Below are 23,445 nucleotides of genomic sequence, written 5' to 3'. Positions count from 1 at the left end.
TAAGCTTCCCATGGAATACCATGTTTAATATGTTAAATATAAGAATAAATACTTGTGTCATAGTGTGACGTCATAATTTGTTTGTGCCAATTTTGTAATCTCTTCCAATGGTTATTTAACATAACATAACCCGTTGCTCTACAGCCCTGGAAGGGCATTGGCCTATCTCCCAACTACCAGTCTCACTCCCTCAATCCTACCTAGAGGTGTTGAGATCTTCAACCAGTAATGGACTGACGTGGGGTCAGCACGTCGAATTCTCAGCCATTATATAGATAGATACAGGGATACGCTACTCACTCGTAGCTCTGCAATTTCCTCACGATGGTGGGTTGCCACCGGTCCTATACACAGGTCGAAAACCCGGAAAATGAACCTAGGCGGACTCGAACCCATGCCGTCCCGTAGTTAGAGTCCAAAGCACAGCGCTTTAGGCCTCACGGTCAGGACGCAATGGTTATTTACTAGCCTTAAAAGTTTCAGTTCCGGTTACTATTTGATGTTTTTTTTTATTTAGTTAATGAATGATTGTGAGTGAAAATCGCGTCTCAATAATGTGGTGGTTGATTGTGCAAATATATCGTTACAGTTATTGAAACTTATTGAAGAGCTTGAATCACATGAAGGTGTTCAAATATTAACTATAATAACACTGTTCTGCAAAAGAAAGCTTTTTTCATTTTTTCTGATTCCCATTGCAAATTTTGCGCTGATTTCAAATCTGTATTAGATTTTCTCTCACAGTGATAGTTTTCTAGTAATCGTGATGTTATTTCTTTTTCAAATATTCGTGAATATTGAGTGAAATCATGGATTAATTTAATAATTGTGATATGTGACACAATATTCGCAAACAAAATTGTAGATTATTCGAATTTGAAAAACAGGCAAAGACCCTCAAGTAGGTAATTCATATAGACTTATAGTTTTGACGTCAGTTATAGGAAAGAGAGAGTGATACAAAAAATTAAAGAATAGTTTGTAGAATGTCAAAACATATTTCAGTACGAACAAATAGGATTCCGAAAGGGATTAGGATGCCAGGACGGATTAATCACTCTTACCTCTTACATTTTCGACTCACTGAAAAGAAAAAAAGTTGTATTACCTGCAATCTTAGATACCAGCATATGATAATACAGATACTAATATCCTAATACAAACAATATAACAGCTAAAAACACCTCACAACTATGTTTTGATAATGGAAGTTATTTAATAAGAGATCTGTATATTTTCACTTTTTCAATGAAAGTAGAGGACCGTATTTAGCATGCAAAGGTTTATCTCAGGAAAGTCCTTTAACTGCTTTGTTATTCAACATATACAGTGCATTCATTTTGGTTCTGGGACGAGATAGCTCAGGCCTGCAAACTGGGGGCATGGGCGGATGCCAATATTTTTGACTCGTGACGTCCCGCTTATTTTTACGTACATATATTCAGCCTGCAAACAATTATATTTAATTGCATAACGAGTAGTAACCTGTGTTTTAAGAGTTGTTCAAAGTTGTGGTATACTACATTCACACATTCCCGGCATGTTTTCATGAAATTTTGATTGACACGCAAAAGTTCCTCTTCAGTAATTCTTGTAATTTATGTTGGTATATTGTCTTTCGATTCATCTGTAGTGCGTAGATTGTTTCTAGAGACTCTATTTTTTAGGGATATTAAACACACACTAGTATATCACAGAAAATATTAACACACAAACGTGCACTCACACACACGCACTGGAATTAGAGACATGACACTGCATACTAATACGAACAAAACTGTACTGATAAGCAAGAACATTTAAGCCTGCAACGTGAGTTTCAGAGTGAGTGAACTCTTTCCAGTGTCGGGACTTCGAATCCGCTGTCAGTTAATAGGACCCCGTAGAAACACTGCCTGGATAAATTTCACCCAACGCGCAGTCATACGTTTCACTTTGGTATTCCAACATGTTATTTATTTTTCGTTTCTTATCAATTGTGGGATTTGACTCAATGTTCAAAACTAAAGTTTTATTAATCAATTAAAGATATTACAAATTGCATGATTTAAAACAATTAACATTCATACTTAAGTAATTTTTCTACTGGGCATTTCTAGCCAGCGTGCGTCCTTACGTTATGGCAGAAATCGCTGTTCTTGCAATCTTTTCTTTTTAATTATTTCTCAACTTTATCTTTAAGTAATGAAATAAAAATGTTCAAAATTAATAAAATTATTATTATTATTCACATGCTTTGAAACAATTAAAATTGACACTTAACAAGCGCCGGCTCCCGTGGCGGAGTGGTTAGCAAATCGCGCTACGTCGCCAGGGGTTCAGGGTTTGAATCCCGCACTGGGCATGGGTGTTTGTGAGTGAGTGTCCATTCATCAATTTCATCATGTCGCCGCCCATCCCCATTTTCGCAAATTAGCTGAAAGTGATACAAAAATCTGCAACGTCCCTCGGGTGTCTCCTACACACAATTACCAAACTCTAAACACTTCAATTAGGAGGACGGCAAAAGTCTACCCATAAGTGCTAACTTCTTACCAGTCGTTGAACATAGACTCAAGTATGTTTACTTGAGGCTTACTGGGATAATGAAAGGTTACACCAGCTTTATATATATATATATATATATATATATATATATATATATATATATATATATATATGGGTTTATTATAATCTCAATGAAATAATGTCTGTTAGCACACGTGTCTTTACTACCTGTAACCCATACGTGCATTTACCTGTACCACACCTTTGGTCCCAAAGAGATAAGGGGGGCAGGGAACATCCAATGTATTCCTCGCAGTGAGGCGCCAGGGGGAGTATAGATACGTAATTTTATTTAGGTGCTGATCGCTGCCGACGTCACGGGCTCCCCTGTAAGAGAAAGTACGTAGTATGTGCGTGGTACCCCCAACCACAGCTGGGAACTGGCCGTAGCCAGCCGGGACCTCCGACATGCGGACACTGGGCAAAGGATTAAAGGATGCCGCGACACCCCCGGCGCTAGCCGGGAATCGGAAAGCCGACCGGTGTCTCCTGTACAAGGATTAGAGGTTAGGAAGGAGATCATGGTGCTCCCAGACAAACCGGGCAGGTAGAACCTGGCACCTAACAGCCGAAGCGATTAGACAAGGTAGTTAGGTTGCTGCTAGGCTCTTCTTCTTTCTTCCTCCTTCCTTCTGGGATGGCTGCTGGGCTTCTGGCTGGATGGCCGGATTTTCTCTGGATGTTCGGCAGTTGACATCAGGGAGCCAACTGAGCTCCGGGATAATAAACCTTTCCGGAAGCTACCAACTCGCGGAAAGCCACGGCACCTAGCGACCTATTGAGTGAGATGAATCAAGGCAAAATGGATAATAAACCTTTTCCTGCTCCCACGAAAAGTAGGCAATAATTAGGCTGGAGAGTTCAATGAACTAATCGATCTGTAACTACGCACTGGTAATGATCAGGCTGGATAGTTCATACGAACTCAACTGAGCTCCGTTTTTTTTTTTAATTATTTGTAGTCAGAATTTGTGTATCCCAGCATATTGTTTATTCTGAACAATAACTGGAGTCGGAAATGATTACAAAAATGTACAAAGTTTAAGTATTTCTTCAATACGTACAAAGTCCTCATGCAACTGTCGCATGATTAAGGAAATATATAATGTTCCCAAGAAATCCCAAAAAGGGGGACAACACAAGACAGAACAACATGAAACATATATATATCTCAGAAGAGCGTCACCAACGTCCGAAGATGTTGGAAGCGTGCTTCTGAGTCGGTCAAACTTCGTAGATGTTCTAGTCCATCCACTAATAGCTGTAGCGCCCTGAAGGTATCGGGGTCCCATAGTTGACTGAGCAGTCGTCGTAGTACGTTCCGAAGAACGTCTGAAGTCTTCCCGGGATTGGGGCAGAAGGCGATGGTTGTGCTCCTGTCTTCTGCCGTCGAACTTGTAATGGACGATCGCTTGGATGTTTTTGGAGATGCATCGAGTCGATTTTTTGATACAAGGGACAACCCTTGTAGTTGGCGGTATGTTGACCGGAACAATTGGCACATAGAGCTGATATTTGCGGAGAACGTTGTGGACAGTCCTTAATTAAATGTTCTCCCGCCCATTTTACACAGCGGGGTTTGGCCTCGCAGAAAGTCTGCTCGTGGCCAAACCTCTGACATTTATGTCATTGCAAGATTCCTTGCGGTCGGAGTCTTTCTACCCTAATGTTGAACTCGAGTAAGGTGTCTTTGGCAAAGTAAATTCTTGTTTGAAAATAACTTCTATGACATGAAAGCCGAGTTGCAGTAGAGCATTTTGTATATCTCAGTTGGAGTGATCCGGGGGGATATATCGAATAACCACCTTAAGTATTTGATGTGCATCTGAACCAGTGGCGAACTGCAGGTGCTGCTCAAATTTGCCCTCAATAAGAGCTTGCCAAATCTTGTTTCTCTCTTCTTGTGTCGAACAGGTAACTCTCAAGCAGTTCCCTTTGTAGGTGAATGTTAGCATTCGTCGAACCAGAAAACAAATCTTCTGTGCTATAGTTGCACCGTTGGCGGTGTAAATCAAAATTTGAACGATTTTTTCCGATCGCCGAACAGGAACCGAAGTCGATTCAGTATTTTTTGTAGCAACTGAAGATTGTGTCGAACCTTTTGACGACGACGAGGTCGTTTCAAGCGATTCCCTGCGTCTCTTCTTCCGTAACATGGAGTACGTCGAATGACAAATGTTCTTTCCGGAACTTAGGCAGGGAATGAGCTCCGTACTGAAAATTATCATGGTGTGATATTCAGAAAACACTAGTGGAAAAATCGCTAAATGCACTTGTTAACATAAACTAAAACTGTGTGCATTTAGATAATACAATTAATAATGAGTCGCACAGAAATCTGCATTACTAACAATGTGTTTAACTATGTAAAAGACAATTATTAACGTTTTAAAGAAGAAGTTGGATTTAAACAAAGCGTATGCCTCGCAGGGACATTTAGCAAGCATTCTTTAACCGAACCTTGTTAACAAAATATAAAATGGCGACCACGCAGGATCGTTAAATGTGGCGACAACGCAGGGTCGTTACAAAGCGAAGTAAAAGAAGCCAATTAATCAATCAATCGGACTTAAAAAGCAATTTTCTTTTGGTTGTTTTTAACACAGCGTGCGTCCTGCCCGGTTAACAATGGCAAGAAAACAACTTGCTAACAGAACAAACATGTCAACAAAAATGTCATCAAAAGATGCCGGAAATGTGTGAATGCAGTTGGCTACCACTTTGAACAACTCTTATAACACAGGTTAGTACTCGTTATGCAATCTACGTATATATATAAAAATGTATGTATGTATGTTTGTACTGGCATAACTCTCGAACGCACGGAGCGATTTCAACAAAACTTGTTCCCACGTATCACTTGCAATCAGCTAGTATAAATATAATTGTCTGCATGCTGAAGATATGTGCGTAAAAATAAGCGGGAGCTCACGGGTCGAAAATGCCGGCATCCGCGCCATGCATCGTCGTCTACAGGTACGCACTATCTCGGCCCAGAGCCAAAATGAAGGCACTGTATTTGAACGGAATGAAAAACTATTTCCATTGAAATTGATTTTTTTTTACTTTCAAGCCACTTTTGCACTTACAATATTTGATCCTCTAGAACAGGAAAATCGGAATGAATTTGTGTCGTGGACATACAGATACAGACATCATCTGACAAGGGAAGGCCACCTGATGAACTTTCCAGATGAAAGGAAATGTTTAGCTAAATCGCCTGTCAGGTGAAAGTACAGTTGACAAGGGAAGGTCACCTGCTGGAATGTTCCAGAAATAACTTTCTAATAATCTTGTGTCTGGAGGGGAGTGATTTTTGTGTATATATATATCTTCCTGTTTTGTACCTTGTTACATTAGTACTTGGTACAGAGTCTGAAGAAGACCTTGCTAGAAGGTTGAAACGTTACGTTTAGTTTATTTTTTTGAATAAAATAAATGTTTGCCTTCGTCAGCATTTTGAGTTTTTCTTATCATCGAAACAAGGCTTAATGGTGTTATATCCTAATGATACATCATTTCCGAAAAACAGTGTTCAGAAACCAGCGCTCGTCCCCGGAAGTTGGAAGAAGTGTGATATTGCTATCAAATCATACCTAACATCAAATGTTCCTCAGTGATTAGAAAAAGACTTTTCGTTAGTGGGAGGGAAAGATCGTTTAGATATGAACATATAAAAATACAGAACACATGTACGAAATCATAAATTATAATGGCGGTTAATTGGTTTTGTTCTCAGTGCAAGCATGAATAATGCGTGGTTTCTGTATGGGCTCTCACATGTATGAAAGGAAGACTATAAGGACGTATTAACAGTCACACGATTCATTGTGCAAACATATCTGTCAATCGGCTAAGACTTAGAAAAAGCCCAATGGCAGGAAATAGAAGTGTTCCGGATGTAGTCCGTCTCGATGGATATGAGCACATGCTTCAAATATGTACTCAAGTTCGATGTGCACAATGCCACAAAAATACCACAAAGAAATGCAGAAAATGTAATGTAGGATGCGATATCAATTGGTTTTCAGTGTTCCACTCATAATTTATGTATATATTGAGTGTAGTCATAAATATAGAGAAGTTGAGTTCTAAAAGTTATACAAATAATTTTCATTATTTTGGGTTGTAAGGATTCTTGTAAGATACTACACTACCACATGATGATGTAGGATTACAGACTACAAGAAAATATATATAAAAAAACAACAAATAAAGACATTTCTCAAAATTTCATAACTAATGTGTTTTAAATTATAAAATCATTATATTTAAAACACCCATCCCTTTCATGCGCATTGCCCCTATTTAGATGCACCTTGTATTATACAATGTAAACGATTGATTTAGATTGATTGATTTGCTTTATTTTACTTCACTTTTTGTAACACTTTTGACTATTTTGCGAAAATGTGGATGAGTGATGATGTGATGAAATTGATTTAGAGTGTCAACGTCAGGACTATGTTGCATATATTACCTACATCTAAAAAAAGGTGATTTGAACAAAATCCACCCATAAATAAAATGTTGGGCAGTAATGGGGTAAGGCACAATCTCCTGGCTACCGACATACTTTTCATCACACAAAGAACGCAATAAGCCGAATATTAAGAGTGCAAACACCATACTTCTTGCGAATTCAACCGAAATAAACAAAATTATGTCGGTGAAATACGGTTTTGCTCGGCGTCAGTGCGAGTCCACACATACAGGATGGGCACAAAGTCGCTTTCCCCAATAAATGAAGAAGACTTGTTTTGGGGAAAGCGACTTTGAGCCCACCCTGTATATACGTGGTGTAGTTTGTTCTGCCGTTTTCTGCTGTGTACTCCAGAGTAAAAGTTCGGCCGAAAACAGATCCAATGTGACCACACCCGTAGTCTGTAAAAATACGGACCAGGGTGTACTACAGTCTGTGTCGGCAATGTGTGGGGAAATTCTACACATAACTATAGAGAAAGCGAGTAAGAGAATGCGCAGAGCAAAGCGCTGCAAACTGGTAGCAGCAGCCGCGCATTGCACTCCATGCACTCACTTCCCCTCTCACGCGTTCATTGCGCAGAGAAACTTGTTTTGATTCGCTTGCTTCAGAGATTCTCGGGACAGAGTATGTGGAAGAGAGACTGACATGGATGTGTTTTCTGAATTCAAAGGTCACACGAGACCCGGAAGAAACCCGTCTACAAGGTATCGCACCTATAATAATATGTAACACGCACGTCAAGCCAGGTGTTGGACAATGCGCAAGCGAGCTTTCCTGAGCAAGAATCCACAGGCCTCGAGACCTGTCAGGTTTTTCTCTTTACCCGGGTCACGTGAAACCCGGTGTAGTTCCTGCAGTCAGACGCGAGCATCACTGTTAGTGTAGACAACGAGCATAATATTTCACTACGCATGGAGACATTTAAATTTACGTTAGTCGCATGGGCCTTGAGGTTGTATAACTGTTAGATTTTGTAACTTATGAAATTAGTTTCATTATTATGTAGCGGAAAATTTTTTCACCGATACCAGCCGATACCATTGTTTCTGAGTCGCTAGAAGCGCGGCGATTACCAACATTTGTTTCTTTTCAAAGGTTCAAAGGGGACGCACAAGCTTCGAGGGCACAGTAAGAATGATAAATGAAGAATGACCAATAGTTCACAAAAGTTTTCCTTTCGGCGTTAAAATACATTTTCAATCAAACATATTGTATTTTTATTCCACTGCAACTGTAAACAGAAAACTTTAATCACTAGAAAAGTAGAAAGTGAATTACCAGATTAGAAGATAACCTTCAGAAGGGAAGGTGACAGGCGCTGGCAACTCTGACTTTCAACCTTTCAACGAGATTTGCAAATAATTTGACATGTAGGCTAAGAGAGTAAATCCGATATTACCTGCTTTCTTTTCAATACCTTGCTTTTCTACAATCTTTCTTATCGTTGGTTTACTTCTCGTTGATCTACTTGACACGTTCCTCGCCTCGTTTTAGAGCACATAATGTGGTTGGTAGTTTATCATTTTTCACAAAATTTGTGTGTTCCTTGCAACCGTGCACTGTTTCACCTCAAGAAAATGACGATTGTAATGACTGTACCGCCGAAATAACACACCAACGATAAAAATGTTAACTGTTTTGATGACCTATAACATTTCTGTGGTCCGTGGGCACCATTAAAATATATATTTTAAATTAATAGGGGCGCAAAACTGAAAGTTACGGGGCGGGAGGGGGGGGGGGCGCAGAGCGTGTCAGTACGCTACTGTGGGCAATTGCCATAGGATTTACTTATATAGCCTATTTCTAGAACTAGGCTAGATAGTTAGACGTGATCATAATCGAATATAATAGTAATGTACACTTATATTTCACCTTTTCATTATCGCCCAATCTTCCACCCATCCGTCTTTTGACCAACGGCGACGCAGCTTGACTTTTCCTACATGCTTTTGATGTATGTATTCATGGCAGTGACGTGCACTGAGGAGTAGCTAGTCTAGCAGAGATAGATCAATCAATCTCACATCTCGAATTATATTCAAATCACAATATTTATTGTCTTGTTAAAGCCACAGTTCATATGCAACACTTCCTTTTCTACGCGCTTTTCGTCCATCGGTGCGATCCGCGGGCAAAGCTGGCTGGATACTAGCTCGCTCTTCCGCCGCCTGACCAATTTCCAGGTAGAAACGGCCGCCCGAAGGAAAAAGGAAGATTTCTATCTCTACCTCCCATGCCCCCTCGTCCCCGCTGCAATGGTTGAAAGCCCAGGCTTTCAGGTCCCCCAGTCTATCTCCTATAGGACAGATAGGGGATTGGTTTCTCATAGATTTTTTTGTAAATCCTCTAAAGAACTCAGGTTAAAATTTTCTGCAGTACTTATGTTCTCTGTATTTACACAACCTTTTACACGTTGATCAATATGTACGTATGTATAATGTGGGATGTAGTTTTATTACTTATTGAAATGGGAACGTGTTATGTGCAGACAATAATGTTATGCTTTCTTTTTTTTTTTCAAATATGGAATATATAATGATTAAATTAGAAATATGTGCTCAGGCTCTCTCTCACTGGTAGTGTTTTATTTAAATATACTAATCTCTTGGCCTCTAACGGATGTATTTATTTGGCAAGAGAACGGGCGTTCATATTTTTGTTGGTTTGGTTTATTTTACTTCGCTTTTCTGCCACATTTGGTTATCGCGAAAATAAGGATTAGTGATGATATAATGAAATTGATGAAGGAACCTCATATGAACAATCTAGGCCAGGATTCGAACCCGTGATGAGCGCGCATTCTTGTTCCTAGGTGTTGTACTCTGCAGTGAATAATGAAATAATGTGGAATGAAAATGTATCTCAGAACTCAAGAAGCCAAATTAATATTATTGAAGAAACTACAAAAATGTGTGTTTTGTTACCTGTTTTGTTTCTGTGCATAAAGTGGACTTATAACACCAAATCAACCAACCGTGGAGGAGTGGTTATCACAGCGTGCTACGACACCAGGAGTTCCTGGTTCGAACCCCGTCCTGGGCATGGGTGTTCTTTGTGTTTGTCCCTTCATTAATTTTATCGCATCATCTTCGCAATTAACAAAATGTGACAAAAAAGCGACGCTAAGTAACAAAAATGAAATCAAATCATTGATTGATTGCTTGATTTGGTTTATTTTACTTCGCTTTTCCGATACTTTTGGTACGATAAAATTGATGAAGGGACACACACAAAGAATATCCTCCATGGCCAAGCCGAGATTCGAACCCAGGATCTCTGGCTTAGAGTCAAATCAAATCGTTTTCTATTTTCGAATGTGGGTGCTAATTACGTGTACTTTTTTTAGTACTCATTCATCATTTTGCAATCTTTTCCTGTTATTGGCATTCTTCTTTTTTAGGAATACTGGGCCCTAAAGGGGGTAGGGGTGTGACCCACACCAACCCCCCTCGAGCACGCCACTGACTGCTAACCCAAGTGTCGACGTCACCGCACGTCACTGATTCATGGGTACCCGGAAGGGGGGCAAGGGGGGCCGTGGCCTCCATGGAAAATGAAAAATAACCAAAAATTTTTATTTCACGTATATAATTTCATTTCAGACACAATAATATGTTATAATTATTGCACGAACCTGGTAAATTAAAATTTAAGCAATGTTTCGTGAGGGAAGAACACTATTATTGGGGAACATGTGCCTTGTTTGCCCACCTGGACAAAAATACCTTCCTTGCCCCTCCCTGGAAAAAATCCTGCGGACGTCCATGTATGTATTCGGTGCTTTTATGTTAATTAGGTCTTGGCATTTTACAAATCCTTCTCTGGGATCCCGTTGGCCGATGTTGTGAATGGTAGGACTCGGATGGTGTGGTTAGTTTTATGAAAGAGGCGAGTGCGTTATATACACGCTCAGTGGGGGGTCGGATAGGAAAGAAAGTACACACAACAGAGTCCCCTTACTCCGCATTCGACCAGATCCATTTCTGTGAAGATGTTGGTATTTCACTGCCCTTATTACAATGTCATCTCTTACACCCTACTAATCACGTTTCGGATGGTAAGTCATATAATTATTTCTACTTGCATATATATTTTACTCTGTAAAATAGTTTTATGCATGAATGTTAAAAAAAACAGTATTGTATCAAGGCATAAGTCTTTTCACAACACTTAAATAAATACATTTCATTTTAATTTCAATCCCCACATTCACACTAAGTAACATCAGCCAACCTCCACGGCTCCGCCAATGAACACCTGAGAGGAAATGGATTGCGTGGTGGGGGGGGGGGAGCCCGAGCGTGTACTGTATTTTCGTTCTTCTCTGCTGCTATGCGCGGCCTCGCTCCAGAGATAAAGGAACAGAGTATAGAATTGTTTTCTAGTTACTCACCGACGGAAATGATTCATTCACTTACAAGGAGTGTCTCATTTCGAAGGTCATTCGCAATGCACCGAATGCCTGAGTATACATGTGCTGCATTGGATTATAATAAAATAATCAATCTCTTGTATTCTTTAATACACGAGGGCCTCCTTGATAGCTTCTTGCACTCAAGGGTTCCCGGGTTGGATCCCGGTGGAATCTCCATATCTCAAATACACTGGCGACTCGTGGCTTTTTTGGAGTGTAGGAAGAGGTGATGGTAAACTGCGAAAGTTTAAAAAATGCGTTAAATTTCAGTCGCACAAATCGCCCGTACTATCCATTGCATTTAGAATGTTACCTGTCGGCCCACGCTTAAGGTAGGGCAAGGGACACTTTCCCCCTTCAACCATGAATTTAATTTTTTATTAAAACCAACGAAAATAGTATTGACGATATTTCAGATTTTGCAAGAATTTCGATTTGTCCCCTCTCCCTGTCGTGTGGATTGAGGATAATAAAAAGTGCTGCTTAAACTCTGAAATTATTCTAAATGCTTCTGATTGTGCTAGAATTTAGTATTAATTACCTTTTCGGATAAATGCAGTTTTAAGTTCAATTATGCATATATTTTTCGAGTTTTGAACTTGCGTTAGTTATTAATCAATTAATGAAAATATCTGTAGAATAAAATTATGATAGTCTAGTCTTTAGTTCTAAAAGTGTATATTTCACGAAAATTAAGCAGTTTATGTGAAATATACGGAGTGGCTATAAAGTCTGGAACCATAGGAGAAATGACTGCATTCTTGTGTTTGCTTGTTTACAAGTGAATAATGTCACTGACGAAAGACCACCGAGTGGAGACAGTTGTTATTTATGGACGAGAGGGGTGGTCGCAGAAAGAACATGGCGGCCGAGTTCAATAGGAGGCTTCAGGGAAAGTCAGTTGGCAAATTGCTGAACAAATTCGTGAAACAGGATTGACTCAGGATAAACGGCGTTCTGGCAGACCGTCGGTAGATGAAACCAGAACTGCAGTGCTTGCAAAGTTTCACGCTATAGTCCTAAAAAGTCAGTGCGGCGCACGAGCATCGAGATCAGTGTTCCCCGGAGCACGGTGCAGAAAATTTTAAAGAGTGAAAAATGCCATCTCTGCAAATTGAAGCTTCTGCATCATCTACTATCCTAACCGAAGGGTTGAGATGTGTGAATGGTTCCTTCGCCAAATTACAGTAAATCCATCTTTTTTCCTCAGATGAGACAAATTTTTACGTTTCTTGGGAGGTGAACAAACAAAATTTAAGGTACTGGTCACAAACGAACCCAAACTGATTCACCGACAGTAAAATACAAGGCTCTCCCAAAAGTGATAGTATGGAGTAGTTTATGGGACGATAAGATTGTTGGTCCATTCTTCTTTGAATCAACAGCCACTGGAAAAAAAATGCATGAGTATGTTGGGCAATGAAATGGTACCAGAACTTGATATTATCGGTGGCTATCCAGAGTGGTTTATGCAGGATGGGGCTCCACCTCATTACGCAGGTTTCGTACGCCACTAGTTGGATGACATGTTTCCCGGACACTAAATTAGGAGAAGGGGCAGCAAGGCCACCCAACCTGAAGCGTATGGATTTTGCCATATGGGGGATTGTGAAAGCTGAGCTGTATGCAGTAAAATTTCTGGATCTGGAGTATCTCCGGGAAAGAATAACCACTGCAATGGACATTTCCACTTTGACATGAAAAACGTTTTAAATCCATTCATTTTACAGATAATGACACAAACATGAGATGTGCAAAATATCTCGGCGATATTTGTTTCGGTTCTCGAGAAACACGCCTTCAAACATCGCTGAAATTTACCTCCTACGTCACGGATTTGAAAACGTCCTCTCCACAGACAGGAGGTCCTCTGACGTCATCACTTAGAAATGCGTGGAGGCGGGGCTTCTGCTCGTCCCGACAACTTAGCATGAACCGCGGAAGAGACAGAAAATTCACTTGCTACTGTGTAAAACAAGTATCTTACAACTTGCAGTGCAAAAATCTGTGCTCCATTTCTTGGAGATGAATTATGCCCTAGCAGTATAGTAGTATTTACTACAATTCAGCCACTCGGTAGAGAGTTTTCCCACTAGGGTGACAAAGCAAACCTTGTAACAGTCAATGGCTGAATACGTGAACAGCCTTGATCATTGCGAATACATAGGTTAGTTCTGACTGGCAAGAACTTAATATTATAGGAATGCCTTTTCTGGAATTACAGTTATTTTCGTCATAATATTTTCTTCACAAATTTTAAGATAATACTTTTAGAACACACTGGTTTACACGCCAATTTCTGCAATATAAGAGGTGATACGGTATAAAAAGGTACGGTGAGTTTTTCAATTTCCTGCAGTAAATGACAGTTTTCTTCAGTTAATATATATATTGCAAATTTTTGTATTTAGCCTACTTTTACGTCGCTTTTCCGTTCACTTTGTTTAACCGCAACGATGAGAACGCATGGTTAATTTATTATAAATTATTTATTAATTATCATCTCTAACATCACATTTCTTCTCACTTTTGGCTAATCGCTACAATGAAGATGAAGAACTACAAGCCGTATTCGAAGTCGGGGTGCAGGAGTACACCCCCCCCCCCACACACACACTACCACCAACTGAGTATCACCCAACCTGCCATGATAAGAGACGAACTTTTTCTTCTGTCCCATCTCATTTCGAAAACATTCACTTGTCCCATCTCCCTTTATGAGACGAAACGGAACATGCCTCATCTCGTGAGCAACACTAACATTAACAATAGAAGCTGTCCTCAAAGTCTCGAGCAAACATCCTCCCATGTAACAATTTCCAGTTCAATGAAATGTCACTCACAAGGAAACAGTCATGCCCAGGTCGAGAGTCAAACCTGAACATGCGACTTCCTCAGATAAATCATGAATTTTGTGTATAATCATTACAACGCCAGTTCATTCCTGATAATTCTGAATCTGCAGTTTGGTTTGCATATATAAGCAGGATAATATTTAGTTTTCGAGGGCTGTACCGTCGAAACGAGGAGTCAAAAAAAATAATAAGAGAGATATTTTTGTATTTATAATGATAAGCCTTTGCATACGTTGTTAATTCTATATTTTTCTAGACTTGAGACGAGAACGAGAATTGCCCTCCCAAACCGAGACGGATGTTTATAAATTGAGACGAGACTGTCAATGAGACATTTACAAATAAACACGAGACAGACATTTACAACTCTCAACGAGAACGAGACCAAGGCTGCCATGTCTCATCTCGATAGGAACCTTAGTGGTGAAGTTGTGAACTAACCAATTAATGCGTTCGGGGTAACGAGATGAGGCGGCTTTTTTCGCAGTACAAAATTCAAAATAATTATATCGTACTATTTCAGTATGGGATATTGTTATACACATGGGCGTATATATAGTTCACGGGGGGGGAGGGATGGATCAACTTTTGGTATGATTAGGGTTGCTTTATTTCGTAAGTCTATGACACTGCTGGCCGGAAGCTTGTTGGGGAGTATGGGGGGAGGGAATGTTGGACCCGACAAAGTTGTGTGTTTGTAGTCACGAAGTCATGCTACTTAGTATTGATACTTTTCTGTTCATCTTGTGTCACTACGTTTTTAAGAACCAAATTTCTTTAATATGATTCGAGGGGGGGGATAACTGATTTGACAGTCTCAATGCAGTTTCTTATTACAGAAATTCCGAAACTATCAGGAAATTGCAGATATTGGTCTGCAGTCCCATCTGGTGTGTGGAATTACGAAATTTCCTTCCCATCCGTATCCCGTCCTATACGTCTCTAATTTAAGAGAATGAAATAAGTCCGAAGGAAAGAACAAGGAAACTGGTAATTTTAGTGAACCAAAAAAAGAGGAGGGTTGGACCCGTTGAATCCCCCTTAAATACGCCCATGGTTATACACATTATTTCCTTGTAATAATTATACGTTCATAAACTAAGTATAGATATGTACTGTGCAACTAATGTAATCTTCTCAGTGTATTTTCTCTTATCTGCACTAACATATTTGATCATAATTTGCGCAACAGAAATGGAACACAAACTGAAATTGCTTTATGGAAAAGAAAGTTAAATAGGCTTTATAAATAAAGTGAAGAATGTGAAAATTCCTATCTTGCACTACATAGGTTACGGTAAATATCGATAAATATAAGTTTAAAAATTATTTTTGAGTGTCTGGTCAGCAACCAATATTATAAGCAATATTTTTCGTATGGCCTGAGAACACACACGCAACTGAACCCTTCCATTTACCTTGCACGTGAGCAGTACGGATATTTCATAGAAGAATGATCATTACAAAGCATAGCTTTCCTTTCTCCTATCGCTCCTCCTTCCAGTATTTAAATCGGTACAGATTTGTGAAACTGCTGCACGTGTTCGCTCACCGTGGGCTACCCATCCGGAACTGAACGCTCGAAGCAGACGACAAACGAGCTCTCCCTAAGGAGTGACGTAGTAACATGGCGGCGGCGTGTTTTCAGCGCAACGCTAGCCTCGCAACTTTGGAAGTCTCGTTTCTGCCTTAAACTGGACGCAGAGAAACGCGAGAACTTGCAGGGGTCATTTTTCCAGGGTGTAGTTTTTAAAATTGTTGTAAAAAAAATTGAGTGGAAATGTCCATTGCTGCACAGGAACCACGTATGTTAAAGAAAATTTAAAGAAGTCTTGTAAAACGTCTCCAGAAGTGCGTTGAGAATGATGGCGGACATGTCGAGCACGTTCTTTATTAGGAACATGTGCTCTGTATCATTTCTCCTATGTTTCCAGACTTTATAGCCACCCTGTAGTTTCCCTGACATCCATCAATGAAAATATTATTACATTCATAATGTATATTTGCTATATATTTTAAGTATTAGAAATATACAGGGTCTGTATTTTAAGTAATGAGAATATTTCTTTTCTCCCGTGACTAGACGTCAGAGCGCGCTGGGACCGGTTGGAGTCGGTAGTGGGGGGTGTGACCTTGAAAGCGCTCCAAGCGGCTGTTGCCTGCTGGCGTCCGTTGAGGCATGATCACGCGTGGCGTGGACGTCTGCAAAGTAGTGTGTGCAAGAGCAAAATGCAGCAAAGCATGGAACAGCGGTACGCGATCAAATTTTGTGTGCGCCTTGGAAAATCTGGTGCAGCAACGCTGGAAATGATTCGGCGAGCGTACGGCAGTGACAGTTTATCACAAGCGCAAGTGTTTCGGTGGCACAAAATGTTCAAAGAAGACCGGGAGAGCGTGGAGGACGAACCCCGCACAGGGCAGGAATTTGTGCCTGCAGGACAGACAGTCAATGGCTCCTTCTACGTGGGGGTGTTAAAAAGGTTGAAGAGACGGGTCAACCGAGTGCGACCAGAAATTGCCGCCGATTGGAAACTCCATCATGACAATGCGCCATGTCACACGTGCTTCGTGGTTAGAGAGTTCATGACGAAATCTGGCATCACAACGATTCCTCAGTCTCCCTACAGCCCCGACCTTGCCCCTGCAGATTTTTTCCTCTTTCCCAGAGTGAAAACAGTCCTCAAAGGACACCACCACGGAACTCTGGATGCGGTCAAAGGAGCTTGCACGCCTGCTCTGAAGGCTGTTCCAGTTGCTGACTTTTAGGGAGCGTACGACGCATGGAAAACTCGCCTGCAGAAGTGTGTTGAAGCTCAAGGGGCATACTTTGAAGACTACTAAAGGTTTGTAGCGATATCTGTAATAAATTTTGTTTTCTGGATTTATTCTCATTACTTAAAATATAGACCCTGTACAGTATATTTAATATGGTTTTGCACACAGAAATACCATGCGTTCATTTCGATCTTCAGCCGAGAGATCGGGAGAAGCGTGGCGGGCGGCGCTGACGGAGATGCCGACATTTGCAGCCTGTAATGCCCGCTTATTTTTATGGTCATATGCATACATTCATATAAATATTGCAAAACGAGCACTAACCTGTGTTATAAGGGTACGGTTTTAATTTTAATAGCTTAGTAGCTGTATGTGCTGATGAATTTGACACGTCCATCTCACGGCGTAGAGGTTTGTTAAGAGAACGTTCTAACGCTGCACCAATTTCATCGAGTTTTGCTTCGGTTAGAATCCGTCGTTTTTGCTTAGGTGTTTTAAAATTTAACGATCCAGTTTCTCGTAATTTAAGGACAAGATGTCTAACCGTATCTCTATGTGGAGGTGAAACGCCTAGGAATTTCTGTACAAATTGCCTACACACGTCTCGACACGAGTCTGTTTTCACGTAAGTGTCATACATAAGAATTCTTTGTTCTAACGTGAACCTTGCGGCTGGCATTCCAATATTTATATGAATGTATGCATATGTCCATAAAAATAAGCGGTCATTACAGAACACAAATGTCGGCATCTCCGTCAGCGCCGCCCGTCACGCTTCTCCCGATCTCTCGGCTGAAGATCGAAATGGACGCACGGTACTACGTCATTCGAAAAGCAACATCAACGAAGAAATGTATCCTTTCACAAAAGTTATTCGGGCCCAGGTTGAAACCCCAGGGTTGCATTGCAATTGACCCTTAGGACATAATTAATAACCACAGTTATTTATATTTTGGAAAGCTTAAGCCATTTTAATTTTTGTTGTTGTCTTCCTTTACAGAATACCGAGGCCTCGAATACGCTGCTGCATCTGTGATGAAATACAACGACCCAGAAGAGATCCTAGGCAACAATACAGCCGCCATTACTTCGTAAATGTGCAACCATAACATCAAGGGAAATGTCGCGGTTAGCTGCTGCTTAAACGACTGACTTCATTTGGTGTACTTGCATATTAACTTCCGTTGCCTAAATACTAAATTAGGTGTGGTGAAGAATAACAACGTAAGCGATGATAATATACAGCCCGGATAGTTATACACTTAAAATACCTAAAATATGCAAATAATATGCACTTTAGAAAAACAGTTGACATTTTTCGAAGGATTTATTTCAGTTACCGCAAAAACCCTGCATGTAAAGAGATACGTATGTGTTCCTTATTCAGCTCATATGGTTTATCACGTAATAAATGTAAAAGTTCCAGTTCTGAATTCTTCCACACACTCTTGTTTACTTTACGCTCTGTTTTATAAATGGAAGAAAAAAATCATTACTTACAGTCTTCATTGCGCTTGATAACAACATATCTCAAATTTTCAACCTTGAAACTCAAACTCCTGTTTTCGGCAAGAATATTTTTACACTCAGGAAAAAAGAAAAAAAATCTCGCTCTACTTCACAAGATACAATTGGACAATATTTTAAGGCTACAGTATCTGACACGTCAATTTCGAGATCATACATAGACTGTGTTCTTGTTTCTCTACCAAAAAGATAAGATGTTAAGTGTTCCCGCAAGGATGAAGGAAAGAAGTCTTATCTGCTTGATTTGTATAAGAAAGTGAAGAATAAAGAGAAGAGACGGAAGGAAACAGGAATTGCTTTTATTAAGAAGTTAATCCGACCAATGCCGGTCCCCGTGGCGAAGTGGTTGTCAGAGTTTCATTTGTCCAAGTACAAAGCAAAATCAGTTCAATGGTTAATAGCAATATACCTAATGTTTTTATTTCTTGTGGGAAAAAAATTACAATTACTTGGATTTTGGACTAACTCTAATACAAGAATATGAACAAATGTCTCAAGATTATAGAAAATTACATTATGACCACTTTTTAAATGTAATACTTGAATAACATATCTGTAAACTTTTGTAAAGATTTACTGTAATTGAAGACTAACATTGGAAAACGCTGTAAGTGCCACACGAATTTAAACACCGTTTTCCACGTTAAACTGTGAAATGTGCCATGCTTTTTAATGTGGTAAACGTAAAAAGTGGCTGATAACCCTCTATGTAGTTCAAAGGGCGTGTAAAAAGGCACTAGTGTGAACGTTAGTACGGGCTGATGTGCTGAACGATGCGATTTCCCAACACTTTCGCTTTTGGCACTTTCAACGTTTACCACTTTTAGTCCTCAATTGTTTGATTTAAAAGGGAAATTAAAAAAAAGTGGTTAACACATCGCACTACGACACCAGGGATCCCAGGTTCGAATCCTGGCCCTGGCATGGATGTTTGTGTCTATTCATCAATTTTATCATATCATCACTCATCCCCATCTTTGCAGTTAACCAAAAGTGGCACAAAAAGCGAAGTAAAATACAATAAATAAATCAATCAATCCGCCCAATGCACACTACAATTATAGTTGCGGTTGTTGGCTCTAAAATATCCAAGAACTTTAAAAATATGATGCATATGCATTTACATGTGCAAAATGCATAACTATGCGGCCCTAATAATAACATTAACTCGTTCGTATCTTCTCTGTGCTTGCGAGGTGCACCGACCTAATGAAGAAGCTAGGAAGCGAAACAGACGGAGGTTGTCCAGAAAACGCAGCGGAACACCGAGATGACCTGGAGGAGAGTATCAGTGTCACTGCTGGGTATTTCTGTAGACTCTCACTGGATCGGCAATTACATTTATCTCTGATGTGAAAACTTTTGCCTTTTTTGTTTCGAAGTGTTGCCAGCAGGTCTGCAATTTCTTAAGATTGGGGAAATGTTCCTTCTCCATATGCATGTCAGTATTTAATTCACATTTCTCAGTCATCGAATTCTACATTGAATTAAAAAAAAAACTGAAACAAAATTATTTTACTAAATGACTATACTTCATACTCAACATATTCCATACAAGAGCGTCAAGAAGTCTCACTTTGCTTCAAATTTCAGATTTTTTCTCTGTCTTCCATTTGGATTACAGAGGATGAAACCTTTGTTTTTTCAAAATTTTCATTTTTGGGAGCTTATAAGCCACAGCACAATAAACATAAGAAATTTGTTTTGTTACTTTCGTGGTTATTTTGTGCCCCAAAAGTGGGATATTATGAAGAAATATTAATCGGATTCATTTTAGTAAAGCATGCAAACTACTAATCTGAGAGAAAAGTGTTCATAAAAAGGAAAGAAAATGTTTCTTGAATCTTTAGATTGGAATAACAAAACAGAACTTATAACGATTTACATAAACGTTTGAAAACGCTAAAATCACCTCACGCAGTTAGTTAAATATGCTTGTCATGTCCAAACGCAAGCCTGAAGAAGAATTCCAATGTTCATCTTGAACACTTAAGGGACATAGAAATAGATGGATAAATTGCTACCATTATTAAACTTTGTGAAGCGACAAGGGTGGGTTGAAAAGGCATGAATGTCAGCATCAGGAAGGAAAATGTTTTTTTGTTTGTTTTTTTCAGAAAGTTAAGATAGGCTGATGATCAGGGTTGCTAATGGTCCAGGAACCCATAAATTCTAATGTGTTCTATTGGGTTTCGCAACAAAACTAAAACATTTTCTCTCGCACGATTTAGATTCGGTCCAAGTTGCGTATTGTTTCATTTCAATACGGAAGTTCGACAAGATTTAAATTCATCCGGAGAAAAGTTTCCTGCACCAAACTGAAACACTTTAGCCTACAGATAAAAAGGTTCTTTATGATCCCCAAGACCCATTTACGCTTGCTGATTTTCCTGCGCAGGAATTGAATTTATTTAAAATTCCCGGACATTAAACAATCATGCTGAAAATAAAACTGATATTTACGAAGCAAATATACTTCGCTTGATACACTCAATCCATGAAAGAATGTGGTTAGAGCGTTCGACGCCATGGGTCCCGGGTTCGAATCTCGGCCTGTGCATGGATGTTTGTGAGTGTCCATTCATCAATTTCATCATATCATCACTCATCTCCATCTTCGCAAATTAGCCAAAAGTGGCACAAAAAGCGAAATAAAATAAAGCAAGTTAATCAATGAATCAACATGGTTAGCATAAGTACTTTCAAAAAGTATTATCAATTATAATAAGCTTTTCGTAATGATATTATTACCTTTCTTTGTTCCGAAAGTCCTTAGGCGAATAAAGAAGTTATCTGGCCTGTAGCAGAACTCATTCCTTCCTACCAGTTCCTGCATGGCCTCGTAACCATTAACATACACCATTAAAGATCCTCCTAAATTGAGTCCAACGACGGATCCGTATCGTTCCGCCAACTTCTTCATCACCAGATGCTGGTGGACATATTTCCTCTTCAGACGCCATACGGTGAGTAGATTTCCAAACACAGGCAAAACGATTGGTCCTACAGTGACATAACATGACATAACATTAATATGACATAACATTTGCTGCATTTAGAATATAGAACATTATACTGAAGGTAGATCAATGGTGAGGACGTAACGTAAAACGTTACTTGTAATTACACAAGTACGGTTGTGTCGGATGAACCAAATTATGTAGTATTACTGATGTAACCTTTCGTTGTACGTGTGGCAAGTTTCAAGCATGTATCTAATCAGGGACGTAGCTAGGTTAATAAGTTTGGGGGGGGGGCGGGGTGCGGTAAAACTTGAGATTTTTCTATCAAACCATTAAAAACTAACAAAACTATTAATATACCATATAGGCCTACATATATGTACAGTAAGTGTGTGCTTTATATATATACATATATGTATATGTGACATAACATATATATATATATATATATATACACACACAAAAAAAATTAAGAATATAGACTTGCGAAACCCACGGCCAGTATTCGGGAATCTAAATGCAGAATGAACTCATTAGCTTAGTGGGATCTGGACAGTCTTTACAAATCCATGTATTTTCTCTTAAGTCAGAATTGAGACACCAAGAACAATGTCATTAGTTGTAACGTGTAGCAGTGTTCACGTTACAAGGATGTATATAAACTTAATATTTTCCTTTGTTTGGTATTTATAATTTTTGGGTGTTAATGGTTAATTACCAAGAAAAGTGGAACCACCTCGTATATAGACTATACATCCAGATGTTAAATAAAAGTTCAAAGATTTTGTTTCTTTCTGCCAGCAAGCTGAGCTGGGAATTTTTTTTTTATCGGTGACAACAATGCGAGAAAACAATCGCTATTGTGTAGAAGCCAGGCAGACTCAACTTTAAGTAAACGTTGAAACCGGGGAAAAGACGAAAGATTAGGCTGTCTTCCCCACGCTATATCTGTCGTGTCCCTTGGCGGACAATAATTTAACTAATATCATATTAATCCCTGATTCTTTTACTGCAAGACGGTGTAATCAGAATTTAGTTACGTTAAGGTAAACGAAAGTTATGCCCGCGCAAGACAAAACCTGTATTTAAAAAAAAAATTGCTTAACATTTTAACGTTGTAAACTTTCTTTCTTTTCTTTGTTGTCTTTTCGCGTGGCCGTTGCAGGGAGAGAGGGGAGTTGGAAGAAGCCCTACTCCCTAGTCAAATTAAATGCTGAGTGTAACAATGAAAATTATATTGCATATTTAATATTCACAGAAGGTTAAAAATAGTAATTTCTGCATGTAGATAATTATGTTCCTCATTGACATTTTATTAATATGTATTTTAGTGGCCGCGGTGGCTCAGTCGGTAACGCGTCTGACTACCATGCTCAAGGTCCCGGGTTCGATCCCCGGCCGGTTCAAATCCGGGAACTTTTCTAACGGTGGAAGCGGCCCCGGCGCCTACCCAGCGTCGAATAACATGGGTACCTAGGGGAAACCCTGGGGGGTAAAGGCGGTCAGGGGCGTGATGCTGATCACATCACCCCCACTCACGACCGGATCAAGAAAGTGTGGGGCGTTACCCCCACACCCCCTATACGCCTTCATGGCTTGGTGCTATGCACAGGGGAACACTTTACCTTTACCTTTTTTTAATATGTATTTTATTGTAATGTAAAATTGATGTTAAGATAAAAGTTTGTAAATCCTTCACGGCACCGAGAAATCCTATATAAGCAGCGAAGCTCGGTGGCCCGTGGCCTTTTGTATTCGAACTCCAGATAAATACGGAACTCGTATTACCGTCTTTTCTTTTCACACCCGTATTTCTGCGCTTACTTCCACGTCGCTACTAGGAATTAGTTTATTCTGGATTATCGTTAGGACAAT

The 23,445-nt window shown here is 39.6% G+C and overlaps 1 protein-coding gene across 1 annotated transcript in view; it reads right to left on the bottom strand.

The window, feature by feature from the left end:
* LOC145991381 (methyl farnesoate epoxidase-like) overlaps positions 1-23,445 on the bottom strand; it is a 108,699-nt gene that overhangs the window by 43,734 nt on the left and 41,520 nt on the right. Inside the window, exon 2 of the mRNA XM_083127373.1 lies at positions 21,359-21,610. Within this exon, the coding sequence (XP_082983499.1) occupies positions 21,359-21,610 (252 nt within the window). The remainder of the gene's footprint in view (positions 1-21,358; positions 21,611-23,445) is intronic.

Source organism: Lepisma saccharinum, chromosome 8 (genome assembly GCF_977018435.1).
Source record: "Lepisma saccharinum chromosome 8, izLepSacc3.1, whole genome shotgun sequence".
In the NCBI taxonomy this organism is placed as follows: domain Eukaryota; kingdom Metazoa; phylum Arthropoda; class Insecta; order Zygentoma; family Lepismatidae; genus Lepisma; species Lepisma saccharinum.
The sequence above is the reverse complement of the archived record's forward strand: the minus strand, read 5'-3'. Positions and strand labels throughout refer to the sequence as shown.